At 30.0% G+C, this 20,428-nt stretch overlaps 1 protein-coding gene across 2 annotated transcripts in view; it reads right to left on the bottom strand.

The window, feature by feature from the left end:
• Nucleotides 1–20,055, bottom strand: part of LOC134688402 (aryl hydrocarbon receptor protein 1-like) — a 56,901-nt gene extending 36,846 nt beyond the window's left edge. The window contains exons 1-2 of one of the 2 annotated variants that reach the window (XM_063549104.1): nt 19,996–20,055; nt 19,599–19,658 (exon numbers count right to left, since the gene is read on the bottom strand). In XM_063549104.1, the coding sequence (XP_063405174.1) occupies nt 19,599–19,651 (53 nt within the window). In that variant the 5' untranslated portion in view covers nt 19,652–19,658; nt 19,996–20,055. Of the gene's footprint in view, nt 1–17,654; nt 17,824–19,598; nt 19,659–19,995 lie in introns of those variants that run through there. The other variant, XM_063549103.1, reaches the window with a different exon arrangement.
• Nucleotides 20,056–20,428: the final 373 nt, after the last annotated feature.

Here is a 20,428-nt window from a genome sequence, read left to right as displayed (position 1 = left end):
TTTTAAATTATCAAAAAGCAAAAAAATTACCATAAATGTAATATTTGAATAAAATTATGGAAAATTGACATATTCTTAGAAGTAAGATGACTATTAATTCACTCGGAAATTAATCCTGGCGTTTAATAATGAGATGACCAACCACCGCCACAGCAGGATGTACCATAAACCCCGCTAGTTTGATTGACAAGCTCAATGCACATTTCACAATATTTGATAATCTCATTGTGAGGCTGATACACTTCTCAAAAATACCATCATGCAACTTCATTATACGAACAATTACGCTTCAGTCACAATTGTTTGACTAGCATACAATGATGGAGGTCCAAGGGGATCAGCTATCATTATTCTAGGATAATAACAAATGTCTCACAACAAATTAACCCCTCATTATTCTGTTTCTCTCTCAATTGACTTGGATTTTGGGGCCACTTCAAAACACTCTAGAGACCAGATCTTCTTCACATCTGTTAACTTGATGTTTGAAATTAGAAAATCTTATAAATTTCTATGAATCTCAATGTATAAGAAGATGTTAAATATAGGATTACTAAGTATACCCCAGAGGAACATTATTCTTATTTTTTGTCCTGAAAATTCATCTCATCCTCAAACCGTTAGTATAATATTTGTTCAGTTTTGTAAATTATCTGGCAGACGAATAACTTCCGATGAGAAAATTTGGGTACTTTGTATTCCTATACAATGCTGATTTGTGTAGATTTTAAAAGAAGTATCTGAATTTTCATAAGCCACAGGCAGTCAGAACTTTTTCTCAGGATGTCAGCTGGCTTTTATCTTTTGACACCTCATTTTCAGTTTGTTAAATCTTTCTTTTTTTTGGTGAGGAATAATATCATAATATTCATATAATATAATTTTATATGGTGGAATTTTGGCAGAAATTTAATACAAATTATAGATTCAAAATATTAGATCTACAGCAGTGCATGAACATTTGTTTCGACGCAAAATTGACAGAATATAGAGATAATTCTTATTACTTCAAAAACATTTTCCTATTTCTTTTTTCATATAATGTTAAACTACAAAGAGAAACAAAAATGAGGACAAAAGAGAAGTTGGGTTAATGCAGCATCCAGTCTTTAACAAATCATAATTTATCACACTCCAAATTAAATTCAGAGAATTAAAAAGTTTTTTGAATATTCTCCAATGAAATTGATTAATGGAGTATGTACCCATTAAAGCAACAATAATTAGATTGATAATTCTAGAATGTACAGAAAATAACATCCATAACATTGTCTTATCATTTCTCCCTAGCGTAGAACTATAGTTCCCGCCACAAAACCACATCAAACTTCAAGCCATCAAAGTCTAATTTAAAATATCATTAATATCTTGTTAAATGAAAACCCAGAAGGTTGTAATTTCATCTGAGACCCGTCAAATTGCCCCGGGCCATGTAACTGTTGCCAAATGATCAAATATTGCTTTTTATCACCAATAGACAACAAGCCGATGTCAGCAGAGTAATTGAATTTTCCAGCATTAATGTCGAATTGGATGCCAATTTGGTAATATCATGCTCAAACAATCAGGGGTAAATCATGCATCAGAGTAACACCATACCGCTATTTCATTCTACATCAATCGCAGGACACAAATACACAAATGTTTTACCGAACATAAAAATATATTTCATTTTAGTTGATTTGATTACAAGACAGTAAAACGTTCGGAGCGAAAATAGATATAATACAATGTTGTTCATTTCTAATCAAATTAAGAGAAATAGATTAACCTTATCTGTATGGTATTTTATGTGTCAACCAACACATTACCAGTGAACAGACCTTACACGGCACGCACAACACGAAACTTTATACTAAATATTACAATCTGTGCAATATTTGTATCTATAACAATGTCATAGCGTTGCATTAATATTTTATCAATGAAAACAGTTCTCACTTTGACAATTTGGGCACTTAAGGTCAGAAGATATATGATAAAATCTGAAATGTATTTTGAAGGAATTATATTGACTTGAATAGCATTGCACTAAAATTCTTTAATATGCTTTGAAATGTGTTCATTCTGAATATTGACAATTTATATGTTTAAAATGGGAAAAAGGTCAAGACATGAACAAATATTGAAAATCAGCCACAATAGCAATAAGTAAAAAGACCACTACAATGATGGCTGTTTCTCATCCTGCTCCTTGAATGGCTATTCACCCAAAGAATTTTCCTCAATCAGTAAAAGTTTGTGACATGCTCCTAAGCCATCATATCACTATTACCCCTACAATTACTGGCTACAATGTTCAGTTACCATCAATGAAACAAAAAAGGGAAAATACAATTCTTTATATAAACATTAAACAATAGAAAAGTTTGGTAAAACCAGTAATCAAAGTTGTACATCACTCACAAGCCTTAAATGTATAGAGCAATAAACATTCAAACTTTGGAATAAATTCTCTTTTTACTATCACAAACTGCACATTTAAATGTGATAAATGTTGACAGAAGTACTTCTTACAGGGGGGAACAAATAAGGGGAAACATTTGTTTCATTTCAAAATTCCTCATAGTTTTAGAACAAAAGGATTTTCTTGTCAGTCAATGTTGAATTATTGTCTGTAAATACAGGGATTTTAACAAATAATTTATTCTAGTTTACTTTTATAACATTAAAAACTTTAAACTGATTTGAATCCCCTTTTATGTACCCCTGAAAAAGTAAAAATGAGCAACATTGAAATGATTTGTGCAGATTAATAGTGAAAAGTAAAAGGTCCAATTATCTGACAAGGAAATAACAGTTATAAAACTCACTGACATTTTTCTCTGCCTTTAAATTTACTGTTGAATTTGTTTTGAAACTGAAACGTTAAAATTACATGGTGTTTACCAGTTTATTTCAATCAAATAATAAAAATAATGTCCATGATAGGGTTTATGTTGAGAAATAGCATGAACTTTGTTACCATGATAAATTGTATCTTTATTAAGCCAATAAAACATAAGTATGTCCAAAACTGTATAAAAAATATATACTTTCTGTGCTAAAAATAGGAAATTTATAACTGAAGGAACAAAAAACCTGCATGGTAAAAATAAGCCCAACCTCTGCATAACCATTTATTTTGTTGGATGAATGGATATGAAAGGTTAATATACCATAGATACAACAGCCAAACAACACAGAAAACCAGCTGATGTCTAAAGGTCACCACACAATCTTCAATGATTTATGGTGGTTATCCTGTTTATCCAAGAAATCATGAGGATATTTTTCAATATTATAAAGGTGTAGATACTAGTATCCTTGCCAAATATCTTGCAATTTTTAGTATTAATGGAGATATCCCTAACAAATATATGTAGACGGAACATTTCTAAGTTGAAAGAAAGCCTAACCATCTGATTCAATATTTATGGGGTCTACTTCTATTATTAAACTATCTGGTAGAAAAGAAAGTTTAACTTGATTCAGAACCAAAACTATTTAATGTAAATCTACCGGTTTTAATTAAATTTTTGTGAACAAAAACACAGTTGTGCTGAAGGCCTTGCATCATGTCAACGTAAACTGAACAATAATGAAAATACAAACGGTTAATTCAGTGTTTGTTACGGGGTTTCCACATTTAAATACGGTATTTATATACTGTGTAATAAAGGATTACATGAAGCTTACGTCTTAAGTTAATTGTACCCTACATTTATATGAAATAGATAAAATCAAAACTACGACAGACTAATATACGTATCTTTTCCTACAATCAACAATAGTTTAAGTGAATAAATTGTTTCTTCGTTAAAAAATCGTCTATCCACACAACATCTTGTGCAGTCTAGCTATTATCACACTTGTAATTGAATTAATTTAAGTAATTCTGCTTAATTATCACAAACCAAGCCAAACATTGCATGATAACTGCTGGAATTAATTGAATATTAAGAAACTATTAGAAAACTTTCGACACGCATGTTCAATTATATACTTTCCCTTTCTGTTTGACAAAATAATTGGCACAACAGTCAACAGCACTTTTTCAAATCTTTTATTTCAACTGCAGACCAGAATTTTTTAATTATTATAACTACTAATAAATTGAAGAAATACAAATTCTAGTCCTACAAACTTAAACTTTATCTCATAATAAACTATGTCTTATCTCATGGATAAAATTCAGAGATTGCTCTAACATCTCAAAGCCTTCTCAATATGACATGCTGAGGTCCAACATGCCATGAAAGTTGCATAACAGTCACTGAAAAAATCAAAACATACCAAGCGAGACTTTCCTGAATGTTTAAAACATATGCCTTCAAAATTCAATTCCAAAGTGCTTACTTGGCATTTTCAGAGGGAAAAAAATTGTGCATCATGACTTTTTTACTGATAAGTAATTATTTTCATATTTTGCATTTTCTATTTTTCTATGAGCATGAGGCTTTTTTAAGTATTTTTATTTCCACAGAATACCTGACATAAAGATTGAATATACTTAATCTCCAAATATAAATTACAATTAATTCATTTTTCTTTTAATTCCAGACATTGATAAGAAAATCAAATCATAAAGAAAATCAAGTGAAGTGAAAAAGTTGATGGAGAGCCAAATACTTAAATATCTGGACCACCAAAGATTAGGACATCGGAGAGAGTCTGATTCGTTCCTCTATTACAGCTCCTTTTGTTTACAATCAAATGTAACGTTATATAAAAATGAGTAACAATCTATCACATTATAGTTTGTATATGATCGCCATTGTTTACAGCCACATCAGTTTTCAGCCTGCTCGCCTGACATCTGTCAACAGAGTCTGAACTGGCATGTCGGGAGTACAAACGCACGTTGTTTTATACTCACTGAACGATTAAGTCATTCGTAACCTGTCAAAAAGAACGGTGAAATGTGAAACCATCTCAAAACACTTCTCAATAAAGACATCAAATTCTCTAGCCACTCTATTTCCCTGTGAAAATTTCATTTTCTGCCATTTAAAAAACTGGTACAACAATTTTATTTTATAATTAGACATATTTCATGCTTACATGGCTTAAAATGAACATTAATTATTTAGAAAATGTTTTAAGAAAAATGTAAACAAATATGAAGCTGAAACATTGCTCAATGTTTATATGAAATATAGTTTGATGTAAATGTTTGAGGAGTTATAATTTCATCTTCTATTACCGTTGCACAATTTTGTTTAGCCTTTTCTTGTTTGTGTAGCATTTTCCTTTCTTAGTAACCTGAGATACCTGTTAGAGTTGATGGTCGCTTGTTTACTCCAATGCTTGAATATGTACTTTCAATCATAAAGTCTATAATAAAGGCACATTGAGTACTGGAGAAGCTAGTTTAACCCCATCATATGAAAATGTATTTGTCCCAGGAATCTCTTCCAAGTTGTTAATGTTTTGTTATGATTCACAAGTGATTCACAGTTTTCAAAATAGTGTGCATGCTTGACCATTGTCAGAGACCTTCCAAGGTGACTTCTTGATAAGGTTTTTGGTGAACAATTTGTTGTTTCGTTGCTGTCTCAAAGGTGCTCACCCCATTTTACTCTTATCAAAACCCAAGTTTAGAGATTAGATACAGGCTAAGATTGTAGAACTCATTTCCTGTGTTTGGGTGGATACATTACATTAGCCAGCCTTGATAGAGAGTTATCTCCTTACTATAAAACTCATTATCTTAATACAAATCAAATCTACAAATCTAGATCAAGATTACCAGTATTAAAAGATGGGGCCGATTGGAATTCTGATGTAGGTAAAGAAATCACTGTACAAATCAGTACAAACTTTTATCAACATTGGTGCATATCTATGTTATAGTGGTATTACTCATAACTTCTATATTTAAACAAAATTCTCAGGTCTAAAATGATTTAAACAAATTATTGTGAGTGCCATACCATTATAATTAGTATGTTACACAAAGACTGACAGTTATTAGCGAATTCTTACTGTAATTTTAACAGGTTTTAAGTTCCAATTCTCAATGACGATACAAAGTATTGAACTTTAAAAGCCTTCTATAACAACACCTGCGATTTAAAAGTCAAGTTCTTATAGTGTTTAAAAACTTCTATGGTTATCTCCTAAAACATTTCCTTTACAGGTTAGATGTTTATGTGAGCCCTGAATAAAAGGATATGTGGGGTTTATTCATCAATGAGACAGCGACTTAATGACAAAAATAGCCGAAAGTCATCTAGCTGCGGACGGTCCACAAATTGTAAAATAATATCATGAGGACCTTTAATAGAGCTATGGTCCTGCAGCTTATAGTCATCCTGTATGTGGAATTGTTTAATCAGGAGACACCAAACAATTTTATCCTGCATTTATAAAAAAAAAAAAATAATTGTTAGCCTTCAAAAAGTACAATAAAAAGAGCTTTTAATATAATAGTAAATAAAAAACTTTACATTAACTTGGTTCTTCATAAAATGTCTATAAGTAAAGGCTGACAATTTAAAAATCAATCAGAATGAATTCAATGCAGTTGAATAGAGAGGCCATAGACACCAAAGAGATATTCATATTCACAAAAGAACACAACTGACAACGAAAACAATACAAGAGAAACAATCGTCTATAAAATGCAACATCGAAAACTGAAGGCTGGGCAACACAAAACCCATCTAAAACCGGGGCAATTGAAAGAAATTATTTTTGATGCTCAAAATATATACACAGTAACACATATTTCAAGTAATGTAGAAATAAACTTTCATTCATATAATCATAATACGGTAATAATATAATTCAGTATTGTACTGTTGGTACATTATGTTTAACATTTGACATCAATATATCTTCCAGGTGACTGACCAAATCATAACATCAAATCTAAATTCTACAGCCCTAATTATATTGATTCAATTAAACTAAGGAAAAAATCAACAAACCGATAAACAAATTAAAGTGTTTAATTCTGACATTTTTGCCGAATGACACAGATCAAATTTACATAGGAGCAAGGTAACAAGATTTGTAACGATCGGTAGACCACCAACAATTCACCTTGCCAAGACATCTGACATCTGACTTCTACAGGGTCAAACAGGTGACACACCCTTTTTATTCAAGATTTTAATTTTCATTATCTTAAAACAGGAAGTTTGATTAATTTATTTAATCTGAACTATTTGAATTTTGTACTGAATTCAAATTTGTGGTCGAAATGTCAAAGATTGCTATTATTATGGGTAAAAGATTAAAATTCTGGAAAGGCCATCCATGAACATTTTTTATATATCCAAAGTTTGTTTTCTCTGCTAGCACATGTATTGACCTACAGGCATATGAAAGAGGTCAGACTTTCAATTCAATAACAATAATCCTTATATTAAAAGTATGCACTTACGTTCCTAAACATTCAAAAATTTAAAATAACTAAATTTCAAAAAAATAAATCCGTCCATCATTATATTTGTATTTAATACTAAAGGTAAACAGATGATTTGTAAATATGATTATAATCTATACAGTCTGAGTCTAAACAACAGATACAATAGTCGTAAAGATTAGCCGATCCAAATCGTCCTTGATCCGAGAACAACTGTCTGTTACATCTGTATACGTAGATAACATCGCTATTTTCTGTTTTCTGACTCGACTCTATTGTACACAAGTAAAATGGTGACATAATTGTTTAAATGTACCTCAGAAATACCTATTGAAACTAGCATTGATTATTAATACATGGGGACTGTAGATCATGTTGTTTACTTTGTGTTTCATATTATTGCAAACTGTCAAAAGCAGATGCCAATATATCCATTAATGTGTTCAGATGCCAATATATGTACGAATTCTAGTTACAACCCAACTTTACATGTGGTATAAGAAAAACAAAACAGTCAAACCTGCATAAAAGACACTTCTATTTATTACTTATGCATTTTAAAACTCAATTCAAGTCACCTCTCTTATAACGGCAGTGATCTGTAGCCCCAAGTTAGAATTTTATATAAAGGTTTGAATGTTATATTGTACTTGAGAGTATATAAATGTCTATTTTGTAATCAATGCCTCTACATCTTTTTGGGTCAGCCAATTTCATAAGGTTTTGAATACTGTTTTCATAGATTGTGTTTGTAATAATAATTACCACTTTATAACTTATCATGAGGGTTGACATGTACTATTAACCAATGACTGATTCAAAATATTCAAAAATGTACTGAGCCACTTAAAAGTATCATAAATGAGACTAATTGTAAGTCCAATAGTTATATAATTTTTGAGACCAAAGATATAAATAATTTTGAACTAACATTATAATAGAATAAGAAATGATTGAGTTCCATTCACCTGCCATCTTACAACATTTAATGGAGACTAATATGGGTTCTGTTATATTTTATAGTTGTCCTGTCTCCAGGCAAACAAATGCACCTAATGCCAAACTATCAAATTGTTCCTCCATTATACAATGATATAAACCAGGAGTTGAGGGCAGTCAGTTCGGCTCCACCTTTCCTTTACTTCACGTTAACTGTATTACAGGTTCTCCATTTCCTTTCGGTACAATTTACAATATAATACGCCATAAATTTCATTTATTATTAGACAAGTAACACTCCATACGACCAGCATTTGTGTTCATTCTCCGCTATAAAACCTGAACCCTATAATATTTACTCTGATAGTTGAGATGGTTGAATGGAGATTTGGTATGATTGTGTTTATACATTGTACCCATCAATGAAAATCTGCAACAAATTGAAGGGAATAAAACCACAATTTAATTGGCCATTATCAGATAACTAACTTTTGATAACTGGTCCGAGTAGTCTGTATAGAGTGACCAGCTATGACACGGGTCACTGGTCCATTTAGCCCTCCGCTCGCTGAGGCAGATGTAATTATATATAAATCAGTATGTCAGAGTATCAGGTAGGCGATATTTGGGGGAAGTTAGGACCTACAACGCAGCTGGGACGAACAAGAAATAAGCGTGGTTGAAAATAAAGATCTTACTGTTTAAATAAGTAATAATGTATATCACAATCCTGGGAAAATGAAAAAGGATACTGAAACTAAATGGTTCTATGGTAAATAATCCAGTATCTGTCTTTACAAATACAACTAGGAAATTAGTCACAGTTGAGTAAATTGGCTCATTTAGGTGTAAAAATGACATGTGAGAATTCCTATATACATGTAGACACCAATTATAAAATTGTGTAAAAATGTACACCACTGAAATTTACCAGTAATTCTAAACAAATACTACAAATATGCAGAAATTCTACACTTTTACTTTTAATCACTTTCCATATTTCTTTGCACGACATCTAAATTGTTAACTGGAAAAAAGACTTTGAAACTGAAAAACAATACTCTATAACCAATTTAAAGTTGTCCTGAAGAAAATATAAAATGTTGATTACTTTAGAAAAAGAAAAACAGATTTTTTTTAAACTGTATTGAAAAAAAGAAACTATAAATTCTGAAATTATTGCCTGCATTTCTTTTCCCTTTTTCTTTTTAAAGAATCGACAAAAATGTGAAATTAGCTTTTGTGACTTCAGGAAAATCTGCATACTGCTATATTGATCAGATACTAGAATGCAAGTTCTTATTCTGCAATACTAAACCCATACACATTAATCGATTCATAAAAATATTGCAATAATTTCTGAATTCACAGTAATTCAAATACTATATATTTTTATTCAAATACATACAATTATTTACTTCTAGGTCAATTCCAATACAAAAACAAGCTTTAAAATGCCTATCATTTTTTTTAACTATCAAAAACTAACTGCATCTATTAGTAAAGAGACTGAAATTTGCTGTTCATATTTTTCTAATCTGATAGAAAGGGGAGATGGCAAGGCATTTGTTTACCTAAAAATATAAAAATCGTACAAGTTATACTATTAGAACCTCAATAAAAATTACAAATATAAAAAATAAAGGTGCAAGATTTCTTCCTTGAGATTAACCTTGGTGTCAATATTTAATGGCAGCCCATTTTTCACAGGGCCAAACTCCTGGCATCTTTAATGCTCTGAAGAAGTCAACATTGGACATTGTAACATTGTATACAGGATCACTTGCAGTGTATTGAATACAACCAGAGTTTATGACTCGTCATTCAAGATATTTCTGCCCGATAAGATGCTCATCGTTCCAAGGAATGCTTCCATTCAGATTTAATTCGGGAGTTTACCGATCCTAGCATATTAAACATTAATATTGTGAAACTGGATCCCACGTCTTTTGTTTTTGTAAAAATATCCACTGTAACTACTTCAGATTAAGTTGTAATCAGGACTTTATTTCCCTCTATGTAGGAGAGGACTATGATATCAATGGGTTAAAGACCTATTCTAAAACATAAATTTTAAATAAAACGGTGAAATTTGAGAAAAAAATCATCTTGAATCTTACAGGGGAAAAAAAACATAGTATTTAATTGATTTGTACAAAATAAAAATTAGGAAATATGGTATGATTGCCAAAGGGACTTAGTGAAACTCCACCAGAAACCAAAGGAAAGGGTGTATACAACTATAGATCACAATATAAAGACATTCAACAATGAGCAAAAGTTGCTATACTATATAGTATATAAGGCTTAGCCTCTGTAAAAATCTCACTAGACCATTACAGGCATTACTACTATTTGTTACATCTCAAATATTGCTTACTATATGCAAAATTGTTCTTAACAGTAAGACCTAGGATTTGGTTTCTAGATCAGAGTCTGCAAAAAATCTCATGATCTGAAGCAACAATCCAAACAAGATCATTTCAACAAAAATACAACAGTTATTTTATGTTTTGTTTATTTATCAAAGGGATGCAACTTTTATTCTATAATCACATAGATTTATATCAGTATATTTCTATATGGATTTTAAAAAAAATGTTCTTGCATCAAACCATTTATTCAATTTGTATAATGTACCTGAACAATATTAATACAGTTTAAGTGTGAAAAGATCATTTAAAACTTTGTAATACTGGCCACTGAACAATAAGAAACTTAAAACTGGTTATCAATAGAAAAAAAACTTCAGATAAATCACTCAATTCTTGATAAAAAAATTGTAAATATATTTAGTGTTTTGAATAGTTGTCAAACATATTTACACTTCAAAGGGTGAAAACATTTAATAGACTTGTGAATTAGGACTAGCAGTAATTTGAATGACCAGCTTTCTCTCTTTATAGAGGACTGCCATGAAAACATACTATTCAATGTATAGTACATAAAGTCAACTATTCACGGCCACCTACTAACTTGATCAGAAAATTTAGATTTTGAAAATAGATTATTTATATTATTCATTCATTGAAACCATGAAGTACTTTGTCTGTTAATAATTTTATACAGATATATTGATGATTTTATTTAAATACTTAATCTTTATATCAACATTTTTGATTTCTTGAAATGTTTAGATTTTAAATAGGATTTTAAAATCAGCCGTAAAAGTTTTCAATATGAGAAAATAAAAGAAGCCATTAATCATATTATGTTGTGTACATATGTCATAGTTTACAATAGTAAGTCAGTATCAATCAATGTTATAAGTGTAACAGCATATGCTCTGACTTAAAGTCATCTTCCTATATTCAACTTCCTGCTTCTGAACAATTAAGTAAGATTGGACCTTGACAGAATGGACATGAAACAGTCTCATTTTGGAATACATACAGAAATAGCTATTGGAACAATTTCACAATGAACTACTGGGTGAAGAGTTAAAACCATGTTTAAGGCAAGACTCTAGTATTGGTATACTCAGAAATACATTCTTTCATATTTACTGCCACCATTGAAAGAAACTATAAAGGTGTGATCAACAATTCTCATATCAAAATAGTTCTTCCATAAGTTATATCATTTATTGCACAAAAACGAACTTTATGATAATTGTTTGAGAGCTACATAAAGTAAGAAATAGAATATGGAGACTTTGCCTTTTTATCTCAAAAAAGCAAAATGTTTATAAAATTGTAAGCACTGCAAATTTAAAATTTTAAATATTGATCATTGAAATGTTTAAACTTGTCATTTTCTAGACCAAAGGAAATGCCCCAATTAAGACATAAAAAACCTCTGACCATGGGAAATTATTACTGTAGAATTTTGTCAATATTTATCCCTTTAAACTAAAAAGCCACTGTTTACAATCAAATTGACAAAATGAACAAAGTATTCACAGTTTAAGTCCATAATTTATATTTTTTTTCATGGGTCTGTTGACATATACACCCTAATAAACAGATCAGGCCCAAGTAAATTGGCGGAACAACAGTAATTTACCTACTGCGTAGAGTGATTAGCATACCATTCAAGACGACAAACGACATTCGATAGTCTCTAAAGATGGCCAACAAACATTCTAAAATGTAACCAATGTGTATTTGTGGTTTTTAAAAATGCTGCAGAACAAATTAAAGGTAAACAAATATAATCCTGGTTAAGTGCATGTTTTGCAGTAGATATAGCTACAAAAATAAATGACATTCCTTTTTATATTCGTATTATAAACAATTTTACATCAGAACAGAATTCTGAATACATGAACTCGATGAAATAATCTTAGCTCCAATGTTTGGTATTATTACCCAATTCTTGATTACAGATATAAAATCTCAATCGGAAATTTCTCCATTTGTGAACCTCATATTCAAAGCTAAATTGACTTTCAGTAAATAGCAGTTCATCCAAAAAAGCTATAAAAACTGTGATATGGAAGATTATACTATAATACTCCGTTAGAATCAATAAAGAAATATCCTTGTCACTCTCTGCATTAGATGGGTTAAGTGATGTTTTCTAGTAACTGTTCACTCGACCGTGAAGTCGACTCCTCCTTCGATTGGGAAAATGAAAGGGATGATGAACATCCACTCTGTAATTATTAGAAATGGCAAATGATATCCGTAAAACATCTAACTTTCCTCCCGTAGGACTACAATGGCTTTTTCATTGTCATTATTTGCATTTTGATTTTTATATTTGTTTACTACTGTCAGTCCTACGGCTAATAGAGTAGACTATATATGTAAATTTGAACGTTTTACTTTCCAAACTACTTCTTTTAAATTGTTATTGAGATTTAGTTGTAATTTTATAGACTTGTAAAGTTCCCCTCCTAACAACAAGTTACATCATAAGAATACCAGAAGAAGCAAAATATTAAGTTTTATTTAAGAATCCTGTAAAATATAGTCCATATGAAAAAGTGATATTAAGGACAAAGTTCTAATCACTTTTGCATTATTTCTCCTGACTTGTGAGGGACTACAAGGTTCTTCTTATGTATTTATTTGGAATACATTGTGTATTTGAAAATTAAATAACTTAAGTTTAAAAAAAAAGGCTGAAGCAGTTCCCTTGGATTAACCTTCGACAACTACTGCAGAAAAGACTTAAAACTACAATAGTTTCTGTCCAAGTAAACATAATCCAAATAACCTACTTTAAGCAAAATTTTGGTACCCAAACGTTTTTAGGATGCACAAGCTGAATTTTCATTGCATTCATGTGGGTCTGATAAAATAATTTGGAAATTAGTATGGCGTTCATTATCACTGAACTAGTATATATTTGTTTAGGGGCCAGCTGAAGGACGCCTTCGGGTGCGGGAATTTCTCGCTATATTAAAGACCTGTTGGTGACCTTCTGCTGTTGTTTTTTCTATGGTCCGTTTGTTGTCTATTTGACACATTCCCTATTTCCATACTAAATGTTAATTCTCAATGAGAAATTATTCAAAATAACAGAAAAGTTAAACAATGATCAACTCAAACTCATAAATGGTGCATACCTAATAACTTGATTTTGCAGTTAAAACTTCCAAAAATAGCATCTAAATTTAGAAGTCCTCCCAAATGACCATGAGGAACTCCTGAAAAACCCTTTCCAATCATAAACACAGTAATTAAGTGACTCAGATGTAGTTAAAAAAAAATGAAGATTTTTACATGTAACAAACACTTTTTTTATACTTTGGTTTAATTACTTCACCATAATGTAATTATTGTTTTACTTTAGTTTCCATTTCTGCAATTTCTAATTAATGCAACAAAACATAGACAGAAATAAATATTGCATAATTTTCTATTGTAATTTTGGAAAAGAATTTATCTAGATAACATAATTTAAATGACTATGCACAATTCCATTTACAAATTGCAATAATTACAAATTTGTCCAGGTGTTTATACAACTAAATAGACAGGGCCCCAGTCAGATGTCAATAAAACACAATTTCCTTTTGATCATAATTGAATAAAAACTAAAAACCACCATTATATAACATAAACATTTCGACCCTAACCTTGCTGTAAAATCAAATAATAACAAGACTGTCACAAAGACATCATACACAAACTTCACTGTTCATTTTCATTATGTTCATTTTAAAAATTAGTTTTTGTTCACACCTAATTAACTGTCAGTAAAAATAAAATCTCATGTAATTTTGTGTCCTTGCTGTGTTAAGGTCCTTTAGGGTTATAAATAATACAGAGAAAATCTATTCTAATATCATTAAATTAGTCAATAATTTATTTCTTTATTATCCATTTCCTGCCCATTTTGTAAAAGAATAAAATCCCTGATTTTTCAATTCCTCAATTTCCACCTGGTATGGTTATTTGAACCTGTGTGACCCCTCTGTACCTGAAGAATACTAAGGTATCATTATTGTCAAATTAGGCCACTTTAGTGTCCTATGAGATGTGGTATAATAACACGTTCCTGTACACAACCACCCCTCCCCTCGTGTTTACACCTTGTTTCCATATTGTACGACAGATGGAATATCGCACCCTCATATCAAAAGTAATCAACGTCAAATTTGCCTTCCTTCCAATAAATCTACGACCTGCGTCAGTCTTCCTAATGAAAAGTCGTCTTAGATTTCATCAAATAGAAAGACAATTAAATGACTTTATGACAGTTTTAAAAAGAACATTTCTTATTGTTTTCCCCCAATTTTTTCTCAGTAATTTCTACCTGAGTGTTCACTGAATTTTTGTAGTTTCTTATTTTAAACTAAATTCCTTTACCTACAAAACCAAATATTTCAGAATATAGGTTACTTCTATTTCTCCTGAACCTAACTTTGTTACTTTCTGATTGTTTTGTTATCTTGATTGTAATCAGAAGAGGTTATCATTCAAAGAACAAGGAAATATATACCAACAAAAATTCGTCAACTTGATAGAACAAAGCTACTTTTAGAGAAGGAAACAAATTATGACTTTGTAGGTAAAATGCATTATGTTTTTTTTCCATTGTCTTTTGGCGACATCTTTAAGATTCCACTAACTTTATTAACATTAAAGTAAAGTATTTATTTGATACTTTTTGTCATATAGTATTGAGGTAAACAGGCCTATATTTGACATTTGTTAATTTCTACAATTAAAACAAATAGGAATTCAAATCCTCAAAAGACTTTTCTGTCAGCTTCCTTAATAGGCATTATTAATAATTCCATTCTCAAAATCTTAACTTTTAGTGAAACCAAAAATAAATGTCACAGGTTCATAGTTTTACTATTTTATCTATAAAAAATTCCATCTTAGACAGTTGGTATCAAAATCAGAAGTAATATATTAAGTAAGAAATTTTGGATCTTAAATATTCATAATTTTGTGAAGACACTCTCAGAGTCTTTCGCCATGAAAAATTGTGACTATAAGGACGTGATGAGGTTAAGGTGACGTTTTTCTATGTATTAATTCATTAATAAGGTATAACAATCACATGATAACATTGATCTATGATCAGGACAGACTTGACAATTACTTTTATCAGGTGAAATCAACACATCAGACCAAAAAATGCCCCCAAAACATTCGCTTTTCTTAATTATATTCCAACCATATGCCACCGATCACCTTAAGTTTTCTCCTTGGAAGAAACAAATGAAATGTGAGGTTTATTGCCTAATAGAGATGAATTAATTTGGGTTATTGTGTTTTTAGGAGTCAATAATTTTTGGTTCATATAATTTTATTACATCTGAAATAGACTTTGTTGTTTCTCTGTATGGAGCCGACATTATTTCAGTAAATTAAAAGTAAATGCATTGAAAGTAATAACTAATCAACTTTGATGATGATTAGAGAAAAGAGAATGTTTAAAACCCACTGGTTGTTCAGTAAACATTATATTAATTATGAAATAATAAGTGAAAAAAATGATAGATCGTGTTGAAATGTTATTTTGATGTAAAACTTTGTGAAAGCAGCAACACACAGCGGTTATGTTTGATTACCCTCAGTTTATTACACAAATTTGGACAAAACAAAGTTTAAGATAAGGATCTAAGAGGAATGTTTGTCCGACAAGTTAACTGGGTCAAAATAAAATATAACAACAATTTTCCTTATTGGTTAAATAATTTTTGCCAAAAGAATTTTTTGGTTTATTTCCTTAAAATGTTGTATATTAAATAGTATAGAACTCTGGAATTAGCTAAAACACATTGAATACTATAAAAAGTTACATCTATGTCTTGATTATATATCTACATATTTACAAAAAAATAAATAATGACAAAATCAACAATTAATATTTTAATATGAATTTTAAATAAGGGGTATAAATCAACGAGAGAACAACCCAACAACAAAATATAGTTCATTTATATATAAAAACGTTAGAAACAGATTGATTTTGTCAGGACCGATTTGAGTTGTAGTTTTTACGGGAAACCCCTTGTAACGTTTCATCAGAACAAACAAAACAATGGCACAAATTAAATCTAATTACACTAATTATATCGACAGCAATATTTCAAATTTCCAACAAGGCCGGCTTCAATAGGAAATATAAAATTAATGAGTTAGAACTGGGTTTAACATTCAATACTCTTCAATTGGGTTATTGAACACGGAGACACATATAACATATTTATGTTCTACGTTTCATTGGGTACAATTAAAAGCATAACTCCTGAGTACGAATACAGATTAAATTTGTGTAAAAACAAAACACAAAATACTACAGATGGATTTTTTCTCATTAGCTTGAATGAAATTTATCTGGATAAAATTTCTTTAAATGGAAATCTAAAAATTCTGAATGATTCCAAAACATTTAATTCCAGTCACAAAATGCATTTGTATTAATAAATTATTTAAATATAAAATTGTAGAAAATAAAAGTTAATAATATTTATAATATTTATTTTCTAACAGAAAAAGAACTAAAATAAAAAATATATTAAAAAATTGAAATATTTAATAATTAAAACAAGGGTAAAAATGGACTTATTCCAGTTACAAAAATAATTGTACTTTGAATTCTTTTATTATTTAGAGCACTATAAACATCAAAGAAACATTTATATCAAAATAATTGCTACAATAGTCATTTACCATACAAAGCATATTTGATAAAAAATCTATCAGTTAAAAATAACCTACAAAAACTCAGTGTTCAAACTTTGTATGATCATTTTATCAGATTTAAAACAATATATGTTACATTTAAATTCATGTTTTTAACTGAGTTGACCTGAACAAATGCCAAATGGATTTTAAAAAATTGCGTTAAGAATTGAATAGATGTAAACGCTAAATAAAGATTGAATAAGATGTCCGCTTATTGCTGCAAATTGAAACGAAAAGCGGCAAAATAAGACAAACTTTCCTACCTTTTTACAGTTCTCCTCCGACGCTTTGTTGCATACATAGTTTTTATGACCCAATCGTCAACCATTCAGGCGCTATTAGCTCATACACAATCCCTCCGCTTAACAAAACGATAAACAAAACCAAACATCCCAAAAATATTGCACTTTAAAATGAGTATAACTTCCGTCTCTGGTCATAAGAAGGCCGATTTTGGTCAATTTTGAACCTTACGGACAATCATTATATTAGAGTTATCATTAAAATGCATACATTAACAGTTTTAAAATACAACAATCGGGGCAATGATTTTCTGACACTATGGACTTATTTTTCCATCCAATTCCATGTTAACTACCCTCTGCCACGCGACCTGTCACAGAACCAATTAATCCCACCCACTGACATTAATCCCGCCCCATTCATCAATCACTACCAATGAAAAGTCGTGAAGCGTGAACTGTTCTTTTGACAAAGGTAAATGAACAGGTGAGTCCATCCTATATTATCTGATGAGAACCAATGTTCTAATTATCATCATCAAAAGATGACAAAAAAAATTCTAAACATTAATTTACAATGTGACAAATGATTTTCTTTGGATATCTGTCGCAATCTGGAAAAATTATGATTTTCTGATAAAGGTTTATGTCATTAATTCTGAAAATGTAGGAAAAGAAGATTTATGATAAAGTTAAGTAAGAGCACAAAAAATGAATCAAGAAAGACAAAAGAAAATATTAAATAGAAGAAAAGCCTTTACAGAAGTACTGCTTATAAAATCTGTGAAAATATGAATAGACAGACAATAGGATAATTAAATTTTTTTCAAGAAGTTAATATCTATAAAAGGGACAATTGTTCAAATCAAGGAAGTTTTTTTTCAAGATTTAGGAATTAATAAATATTGAATTATAAGGAATCCCCAAGTATCATGTGGTTTATCAAAATCATAGATTTTCAAATTTCGGAAAATGAAACATATAACAAAAAGTGGTGTTTTCCAAAGTAATCAAAACTATTTTTGTCTGTACCTGTTACAAGCCACTGGCAATTTGTTCTTTGCAAAGTGTTTCAAATGAATTCTTGAATTCTTAGCCGATTTTAATTTCATCTGATTCAAGACAACTTACTAATTTTGATGTGACAGTAAGTTTATCACTGACTTTTTCAAATAGTTTTTTTTACAGCTCCTTTGTAAAGAGATATAAAAATATGCATACAAATTTGAAAATAACTAACCCAAGATTAAAAAAACCCAAAAAACTGATTACCTATATTTTTCAAGTGACAAATAATCTGGAAACATCTGTACACATCATAGTACTGCTGATATCATAACATTATTATAGAAAAAATGTCAACTATGAGCAAAATGTATCAAGGGAAACGTATTAAAAAGAAACAATACATGACTGCAAAAAGGAATGTATCTCTAGCATAAAAGAGCATCTCTGTACAAACTGAATATTTTCCAACTATCTCAGAATTTCCCCCCAATTATTATCTGGTATGACATTTATATAAATGTTTGGTACTAGATATATGACGCTTTCCAAAGATCTGAAATCTTAAAATATCATCTCCATCAACCGTCAATTTCCTGACAACTTACTTTATTCCATCTTCGTGAATCTATAATATTTTACAAAACACTGAGACAGAACAGGGTAAATCCATTGTACAGTAAATTCTGAACAGATATAAGAAGATGTAATATGAGTGCCAATGAGGCAACTCTCTATCCAAATAACAATTAGTAATAAAAAAGTAAACCACTAAATTTACTATACAGAAAAGTCTGAACAGAATCTACTAAAAAGTCAGAATCCATTGTACAGAACGTCTTAATCAGCCATACAGAATATTCTGAAATCTACTAATTAAAGTCTGAAATGTTTGCATCCAATGGACAGAAAAGTCTAAATTCTGTGTTGAATAAATATCTAATATAATGTATTACTTACTTTAAAATGATTTCCAACAACTTCAGGACCATAACATTAACAGCTCTCTGCATCAAACATCTACAAGTAGAACCAAAACATATATTAAATCTTAGGACTTTCAAAATTGTAAACCTATCTACACTTAACTACCTAAGGTCATTGAACACTAGAGCCTACAATTTCATGGATAACATAAAACTCTTATTTTCAGGACTTTATTAAATGTTTTTCTTCCATTTGTGATAACTAATTTCAAAAACATATTTTATTTTCAAATTCAAGATGCAAACTCAAAGTTAGAGACATATCAATTTTTTTTTCAAATGATATGAATGTATTACAGATTATGAGTAAAAGAATCTGAGACAATTAACCATATTAACAAGAGCTTGTATAATTACCATACCATAATAACCGTTACATTTAACATTGTCAGTTTGCTTCAGGCCTTCTGAAACAGTAGCTTAACTCGTAACACTTCAAGTCATCCATTTCACAGCGGGATCCATCATTAAACCGTTGTTCATTTAATTGTTGTCTCTTTGTGCTGTTTTCTACAAATAATGATGGAATAATAGTTACAACATCTTAAACACCAATCAAATTATAAACTTTGATTTAGGGATTTAAGTAAATTAAATTTACTTACTGTTATCTTGAGAAAAGTCAAAGGTTTATAGCAGAGTTTAGACCACTTTAATTTATTCAAATTTTTAAATAGTTCTGAAGAATTTTTTACACATTGCAGTTTATACACTTAAATGTAACTAAAAGATGATGTGAGTATACATATGGACAATGCAGCACTAACAAACATGTCAACACCCCCACATTCTGTATGTACCTGT

Source organism: Mytilus trossulus, chromosome 10, assembly GCF_036588685.1.
Source record: "Mytilus trossulus isolate FHL-02 chromosome 10, PNRI_Mtr1.1.1.hap1, whole genome shotgun sequence".
Taxonomy (NCBI): Eukaryota; Metazoa; Mollusca; class Bivalvia; order Mytilida; family Mytilidae; genus Mytilus; species Mytilus trossulus.
Note: the sequence above shows the minus strand (reverse complement) of the source record. Positions and strands in the feature narration are given on the sequence as shown.